Genomic DNA, 8,792 nt, shown 5'->3' on the forward strand with positions numbered 1-8,792 from the left:
CATACACACACATGTAAAGATATGTCTACCAGTGTTGAAACACAGGCACAAATGCCCTCTGTTTATCCCTCATTCTTCTCATCACTCCTCTCGTCTCTACTCTACAGAGCATTCGGGAAGTATTCAGACCTCTTGACTTTTTCCACATTTTGTTATGTTACAGCCTAATTCTAAAATTGATGAAAGTACTTATTAATCTCATCAATCTGCACACAATACCCAATAATGACAAAGCGAAAACATAAGTATTCAGGTCCTTTGCTATGAGAAATTGAGCTCAGGTGCATCCTGTTTCCATTGATCATCCTGGAGATGTTTCTACAACTTGATTGGAGTCCACTTGTGGTACATTCAATTGATTGAACATGATCTGGAAAGGCACACACCTGTCTACATAAGGTCCCACAGTTCACAGTGCATGTCTGAGCATAAACCAAGCCATGAGGTTGAAGCAATTGTCCGTAGAGCTCCAAGACAGGATTGTGTCGAGGCACAGATCTAGCGAAGGTTACCAAAACATTTCTGCAGCATTGAAGGTCCCCAAGAACACAATGGCCATTCTTAAATGGAAGAAGTTTGGAACCACAAAGACTCTTCCTAGAACTGGCTGCCCGGCCAAACTGAGCAAACGGGGGTGAAGGGCCTTGGTCAGGGAGGTGACCATGAACCCGATGGTCATTCTGACAGAGCCCCAGAGTTCCTCTGTGGAGATGGGAGAAACTTCCAGAAGGACAACCATCTCTGCAGCACTCCACCAACCAGGCCTTTATGGTCGAGCAGCCAGACGGGAGACACTCCTCAGTAAAAGGCACATGACAGCCTGCTTGGAGTTTGCTAAAAGGCACCTAAAAGACTCTCAGAACATGAGGAACAAGATTTTCGGTTCTGATGAAACCAAGATTGAACTTTTTGGCGTGAATGCACAGCGTCACGTCTGGAGGAAACCTGGCACCATCCCTACGGTGAAGCATGATGGTGGCAGCATCATGCTGTGGGGATGTTTTCCAGTGGCCGAGAGATCCTAGATGAAAACCTGCTCCAGAGTGCTCAGGACCTCAGACTGGGGTCTTCCAACAGGACAACAACTCTAAGCACACAGCCAAGACAAATCAGGAGTGGCTTCGGGACAAGTCTCTGAATGTCCTTGAGTGGCCCAGCTAGAGCTCGGACTTGAATCCGATAAAACATCTCTGGAAAGACTTGAATATAGCTGTGCAGCGACGCTCCCCATTCAACCGGACAGAGCCTGAGAGGATCTGCAGAGAAGAATGGGAAAAACTCTCCAAATACAGGTGTGCCAAGCTTGTAGTGTCAAACCCAAGAAGACTCGAGGCTGTAATCGCTGCCAAAGGTGCTTCAACAAAGTACTGAGTAAAGGCTCTGAATACTTATATAAATGTGATATTTCAGTTGTTTTTTATTGATACATTTGCAAAAATGTTAAAATAACTGTTTTTCTTTGCCATTATGGAGTATCGTGTGTATGTAGATTGATGAGGGAAAAGCTATTTAATACATTTTAAATAAGGCTGTAATGTAACAAAGTGTGTGTGTGTGTGTGTGTGTGTGTGTGTGTGTGTGTGTGTGTGTGTGTGTGTGTGTGTGTGTGTGTGTGTGTGCGTGTGTGTGTGGTAGGCTACTGCCTACAGATGGTCTGGTCAAGTCAAGACAGATAGTTTCCTGTTGGTGAGACTGAACAATCGTGGGAAAGTCAGAAAGAAATGGGCTTCATCTTAACAGTATAAAGGGGCTTCCTCTCCTTTATATGCTCTGGTGTGAAAGAACTGAGCAGGTAAAAACAAACAAGCACCTGGTAAGCATCCACCATAATACTTATCACCAGTCCGGTGTTTTCAGAACTGTGTACATGAAGGACATGGGAAAAGGTGTACATGACATTCCAATACTCCAAAGGCTGTCTCCTCTCCCTTCAAATGCACCAATGATATGAAAGACCAGGATTGGTGAGTGACAGGTAGACATCCTCCATATTCGTGTTGGCTTCAATTTATGAAGAAGAGATGGGAGAGGAGGGCACTTGCCAGGGAGAACTGGAAAACTATGGTCCTTGTCCTTCCCCTGTTAAAACCACAAAATCCCAGTTTTTATAAAACCTTATCACTCCAAGAATATGACAATGCTGCACTTGAGAACATGCTCTATCAGTTCAACAGCTACATCCAGTGGAGAAACCGCAGAACTGCACCCCACCAACATTCTGGATGTAGCTACACCCTTTCATTTCATGGGAAAATACACAAAGTTGCTTCTAACACGGTAACGATATTACACTTTATTAACTGTCTAAGGCCAGTTTTGCGCGTTCCACCTTTCCACCTATATCCGGAGTGGGAAGGGAAGCTGGTCCTAGATCTGTCCACGCAGTCCGGTCATCACTAGTTACCACACCCACAAAGTCATAATTATGGCTAAACCCCACCTATTTCCACAAGGTATCTTCTTAAACTCTTGATTTTAAACCTAACCCTAACCTTAATCCACACTTTAACCAAATGGATAATCTTATCCCTAACCCCAACCTTAAATTAAGACCAAAAAGCACATTTTTGTTTTCATGAATTTTTACGATATAGACCATTTTGACTTTGTGTCTGCGGTAACTAGTGACAACCGCAGATGGTCATAACGCATACATTTTCTAGCATGGAAGCCATGGAGGCAGAAAGGTCGTTCTAAATTTACATACCAACTTTTGATTGGCTATAATTCTTCATATGGTTGCATGGTTCAAGATACAACGATGTAATTGGTCGACTATGTCGCGCCAAATGTCACATGGTTCTGGTTTTCGCGCGAAAAAGGCACTTTCTTTCCCACAGCGTGCGTTGCACAGTCAAAAGGAGACGGGAGAGACTTTAGAAACTATTTCATATATTCATATTTTCATTTTAATCCAGTGAAAATATGGATCTTGTACAGCCGACTCAGGAGAATGCGGGACAGATGGTGAAGGACGAGTTGGCAGAGAAATGCCAGAAGCTTTTCCAGGCTTTCTTAGAAGAGTAAGTGAAATAATGAAATGATGATGTTATTGTTCTTGGTACGTTGTTAGCTAGCTAGCTAATAGCTATTGGATAGCTATCAAAACTGTAACATATAGCTAGACGTCAATGTTATGTCTGGATTTACTTTATTAATAGTTTGCTAACTAACTATTTTAATCGTATTTTACCAAGTGGAACTGTTGAAACCTAGCTAGCTGGCTAGCTTACAAGCTAGTTGGAGTTGGCTAACACGATGTGCATGTCTAACATATCCAGTCTAGCTACATTTACGTCATTTAGCAGACGCTCTTATCTAGAGCGACTCAGCTTCATACAAGTCTTCTATAACCACAGTTATACATCACAATGGGATGCATACAACTAATAAAAAGGTTGTATTTCTGTGTGTATCTGTGTGTGTAGGTACCAGACAGCAGACGGTGAGGTGAAGTATGTCCGTGATGCTGAGGAGCTGATCAGGCCAGAGAGAAACACTCTGCTGGTCTCCTTCACTGATCTTGAAGGATTTAACCAGGAACTGGCAACCACCATCCAGGAGGAGTTCTACAGGTAGCTACAGATCTAGGATCATAAAATGGACGCAACCGTCCCACCTGCCCATAAGAAGTTTTAAGAAAGGCATTGATGTTTATGGTTAGGTACATTGGTGCAACGACAGTGCTTTTTTCGCAAATGCGCTTGTTAAGTCATCACCCGTTTGGCGAAGTAGGCTGTGATTCGATTATAATTAACAGGCACCACATTGATTATATGCAACGCAGGACAAGCTAGATAAACTAGTAATATCATCAACCATGTGTAGTTAACTAGTGATTATGTTAAGATTGATTGTTCTTCATAAGATAAGCTTAATGCTAGCTAGCAACTTACCTTGGCTCCTTGCTGGACACCGATTATAGCCGATTACATTGCACTTCACGAGGACACGTGAAGTGCAATGTAATCGGCTATAATCGGTGTCCAAAAATGCTGATTACCGATTGTTATGAAAACTTGAAATTGGCCCAAATTAATCGACCATGCCGATTGGTCGAACTCTACTTAGAACCTTTGTGTGTTCATGTTATTGAAGATCTTAGCGTAACCATGTCCAGCTAACAAGCTCTCTATTCTTCTTTCTGCTTCTACCTCTCCTCCACTTCAGAGTGTATCCCTTCCTTTGCCGTGCGGTGAGGAACTTTGCTAGGGATCATGGGAATGTCCCAGTGAATAAGGAGTTCTACTTGGCCATTCAGGACCTTCCCACCAGACACAAGTAAGAGACACATACCTGAAGACAAATGTTTCAAGTCACACAAATGGTGTTCTGTTCTCTAAGATGTTTTGTGTGTGATCTGACAGTGTTTGTTTTGTGTTATAGGATCCGTGAGCTGTCCTCCCTGCGTATCGGCTCTCTGGTGCGGATCAGTGCACAGGTAGTGAGGACGCACCCCGTACACCCAGAACTGGTGAGTCACACACCGTATACCCACAGCTTGTGAGTGAGGCCAAATAATGCTTCCTAAAAACTCTTGAGATGTATAACATCTGTGTCTGATCCTCTCTGTTTTGCCTCCATCAGGTGAGCGGGACGTTCCTGTGTCTGGACTGCCAGGGGGTGTGTCCGGACGTGCCCCAGCAGTTCAAGTACGCCCCGCCCACCGTCTGCAGGAACCCCGTCTGCAGCAACCGTGCTCGCTTCCACCTCGACACACACCGCTCCAAGTTTATCGACTTCCAGAAGGTAGACGTTTACATTTTTTGTCATTTTGCAGACGCTCTTATCCAGAGCGACTCACAGCAATTAGGGTTAAGTGCCTTGCTCAAGGGAACAACGGCAGATTTTCCACCTAGTCGGCTCGGGGATTCTGTCAGATATCATCTAAATAACTTCGTCACCTCAACAACTTGGTCCCTTCAGAATAGTAGGAAGGCACGCGTGTGATTGTTTGTGTGTCAGTAATGTTACGTGTGTGTTATGCGTGTGTATGTCTAACCTCTGTGTGTGTGTGTGTAGGTGCGTATCCAGGAGACCCAGGCAGAGCTGCCCAGAGGGTCCATTCCCCGCTCTCTAGAGGTGATTCTGAGGGCTGAGGCTGTGGAGACGGCCCAGGCCGGAGACCGCTGTGATATCACTGGCTCTCTCATAGTGGTTCCTGACGTCTCCCAGCTCAGCACCGCAGGTATGTACACACACAAACAAAAACACTCACACACACACACACTGGCATGACACGTACACAGGTCATACAGACACACAACAGGACTCATTTCCCATCTCTCTCTAGGTGTGCGAGCAGAGACCAGTTCCCGTGTAGGAGGGAGACAGGGTTATGAGAACGAGGGCCTTCGCGGTCTTAAAGCCCTGGGTGTCAGAGAGCTGTCCTACAGACTGGCCTTCCTCGCCTGCCATGTGGCTCCTACCAACCCCAGGGTACGCCACACACACTCACCCAAACCTCGACACTCACCCAAACCTCGACACACACACTCACCCAAACCTCGACATTCACCCAAACCTCGACACACACACTCACCCAAACCTCGACATTCACCCAAACCTCGACACACACACACACTCACCCAACCATCGAGACACACACACACACACACACCCAAACATCGACACACACTCACCCAACCATCGAGACACACACACACACACACACCCACACCCAAACATTGAGACACAGACACACACACACACTCACACTACTTCAGGCTACAAACTAGTATACATGTAATGCATGCATGTCCAACATTTGTTTGAAGGGAGTTGTAATCGTGTGTGTGTGTGCGCGCGTGTGTAGTTCGGCGGGAAGGAGCTACGTGATGAGGATCAGACAGCAGAGAGCATCAAGAGCCAGATGTCAGTTCAGGAGTGGGAGAAGGTGTTTGAGATGAGCCAAGACAAGAACCTCTACCACAACCTCGGCACCAGCCTGTTCCCAACTATACACGGTCAGTACTACACTGTTACTACTACTATACTACTACACCATATTACTACCACAACCTCGGCACCAGCCTGTTCCCAACTATACACGGTCAGTACTACACTGTTACTACTACCATACTACTACACCACTACCATATTACTACCACAACCTCGGCACCAGCCTGTTCCCAACTACACGGTCAGTACTACACTGTTACTACTACTATGTTATTACCACAGCCTTTGCATGTGGTATTCTGTGTGTGTGTGCAATGTGTGTATAACGTGTGTGTGTGTGTTTGTGTAGGTAACGATGAGGTGAAGCGTGGTATCCTGTTGATGTTGTTTGGGGGTGTTCCTAAGACCACCATGGAGGGAACATCTCTCAGAGGAGATGTCAACGTCTGCATTGTTGGAGACCCCTCTACCGCCAAGAGCCAGTTCCTCAAGTAAGATCTCTTCACCCTGCACACTATACACTACACACTATACACTGTCTACCTACATGTACAGTGACTTGACTTAGGCTATTCCACATTTTGTTGTGTTATAACCTGAATTCAAAATTGATGAAATATTTTATTTTTCCTCACCCATCTTACACACAATCACAACTTGACATCATGTTATTAGACATTTATTTATGAAATACAGAAATATCTAGCTCCTTCTGTTTTTGTTTTTTTATGGTGGAAAAACTCCCCAATCCTTAACGGTTACAAACATACCCATAACATGATGCAGCCATCACTATGTTTGAACATATGGAGACTGCTACTCAGTAATGTGTTGTATTGGATTTGCCCCAAACGTAACACTTTCAGGACAAAAAGTTAATTGCTTTGCCATATTTTTTTAGGTATTACTTTAGTGCTTTGTTGCAAACAGGATGCATGTTTTGGAATATTTGTATTCTGTACAGGCTTCCTTCTTTTCCCTCTGTCAATTAGGTTAGTATTGTGGAGTAACTGCTTTGTTGTTGATCCATCCTCAATTTTCTCCTATCACAGCCATTAAACTGTTTTAAAGCCACCACTGGTCTCATGGTGAAATCCCTGAGCGGTTTCCTTCCTCCCCAGCAACTGAGTTAGGAAGGACGCCTGACTAGGTGTATTGATACACCATCCAAAGTGTAATTAATAACTTCACCATGCTCAAAGAGATTTTCAATGTCTGCTTTTTTATTTTGACCCATCTACCAATAGGTGCCCTTTGTGAGGCATAGGAAAAGCACCCTGGTCTTTGTGGCTGAATCTGTGTTTTAAATTCAATTCTTGGCTGAGGGACCTTACAGATAATTGTATGTGTGGGGTACAGAGATGAGGTAGTCATTCAAAAATCATATTAAACACTAGTTTTGCACACAGAGTGAGTCCATGCAACTTATTATGTGACTTGTTATGTGACTTACTCCTGAACTTATTTAGTCTTGCCACAGCAAAGGGGTTGAATACTTACTGACTCAAGACATTTAAGCTTTTAATTTGTGATGAGTTACATTTTTTGGGGGAAAAACACAATTCCACTTTGACAGTATGGGGTATTGTGTGTCGGCCAGTGACCAAATATCTCAAGTTAAAACATTTCAAATTCAGGCTGTAACACAGCAATATGTGTGAAAAGTCAAAGGGTGTGAATACTTTCTGAAGGCACTGTATGCTACTCCTCTGTCAAAAATCATTCCTCAAGTGAATCCCTCCACCCTTTAGCCTCCACACTTATACCTCTACTCACGTGCACAATACCCATCTACCCTCACACAAAACCACCGACACATCCCCCATTATACCCACACTACACCTGTACACTCTCAGCCTCCTAGCCTTACACCTCCCCCTATACCCACACTACACCTGTACACTCTCAGCCTCCTAGCCTTACACCTCCCCCTATACCCACACTACACCTGTACACTCTCAGCCTCCTAGCCTTACACCTCCCCCTATACCCACACTACACCTGTACACTCTCAGCCTCCTAGCCTTACACCTCCCCCTATACCCACACTACACCCGTACACTCTCAGCCTCCTAGCCTTACACCTCCCCCTATACCCACACTACACCCGTACACTCTCAGCCTCCTAGCCTTACACCTCCCCCTATACCCACACTACACCTGTACACTCTCAGCCTCCTAGCCTTACACCTCCCCCTATACCCACACTACACCTGTACACTCTCAGCCTCCTAGCCTTACACCTCCCCCCTATACCCACACTACACCTGTACACTCTCAGCCTCCTAGCCTTACACCTCCCCCTATACCCACACTACACCTGTACACTCTCAACCTCCTAGCCTTACACCTCCCCCTATACCCACACTACACCTGTACACTCTCAGCCTCCTAGCCTTACACCTCCCCCCTATACCCACACTACACCTGTACACTCTCAGCCTCCTAGCCTTACACCTCCCCCCTATACCCACACTACACCTGTACACTCTCAGCCTCCTAGCCTTACACCTCCCCCCTATACCCACACTACACCTGTACACTCTCAGCCTCCTAGCCTTACACCTCCCCCCTATACCCACACTACACCTGTACACTCTCAGCCTCCTAGCCTTACACCTCCCCCTATACCCACACTACACCTGTACACTCTCAGCCTCCTAGCCTTACACACTGTCCCCTATACCCACACTACACCTGTACACTCTCAGCCTCCTAGCCTTACACACTGTCCCCTATACCCACACTACACCTGTACACTCTCAGCCTCCTAGCCTTACACACTGTCCCCTATACCCACACTACACCTGTACACTCTCAGCCTCCTAGCCTTACACCTCCCCCTATACCCACACTACACCTGTACACTCTCAGCCTCCTAGCCTTACACC

At 45.5% G+C, this 8,792-nt stretch overlaps 1 protein-coding gene across 1 annotated transcript in view; it reads left to right on the top strand.

Moving 5' to 3' along the window:
• Nucleotides 1-2,812: 2,812 nt before the first annotated feature.
• LOC115157337 (zygotic DNA replication licensing factor mcm6-B) overlaps nucleotides 2,813-8,792 on the top strand; it is a 10,069-nt gene continuing 4,089 nt past the window's right edge. The window contains exons 1-9 of the mRNA XM_029705509.1: nucleotides 2,813-3,023; nucleotides 3,429-3,575; nucleotides 4,171-4,281; nucleotides 4,387-4,474; nucleotides 4,588-4,749; nucleotides 5,023-5,188; nucleotides 5,294-5,439; nucleotides 5,816-5,966; nucleotides 6,251-6,392. Coding sequence (XP_029561369.1) covers nucleotides 2,926-3,023; nucleotides 3,429-3,575; nucleotides 4,171-4,281; nucleotides 4,387-4,474; nucleotides 4,588-4,749; nucleotides 5,023-5,188; nucleotides 5,294-5,439; nucleotides 5,816-5,966; nucleotides 6,251-6,392 — 1,211 coding nt within the window. The 5' untranslated portion in view covers nucleotides 2,813-2,925. The remainder of the gene's footprint in view (nucleotides 3,024-3,428; nucleotides 3,576-4,170; nucleotides 4,282-4,386; nucleotides 4,475-4,587; nucleotides 4,750-5,022; nucleotides 5,189-5,293; nucleotides 5,440-5,815; nucleotides 5,967-6,250; nucleotides 6,393-8,792) is intronic.

Source organism: Salmo trutta, chromosome 21 (assembly GCF_901001165.1).
Source record: "Salmo trutta chromosome 21, fSalTru1.1, whole genome shotgun sequence".
In the NCBI taxonomy this organism is placed as follows: domain Eukaryota; kingdom Metazoa; phylum Chordata; class Actinopteri; order Salmoniformes; family Salmonidae; genus Salmo; species Salmo trutta.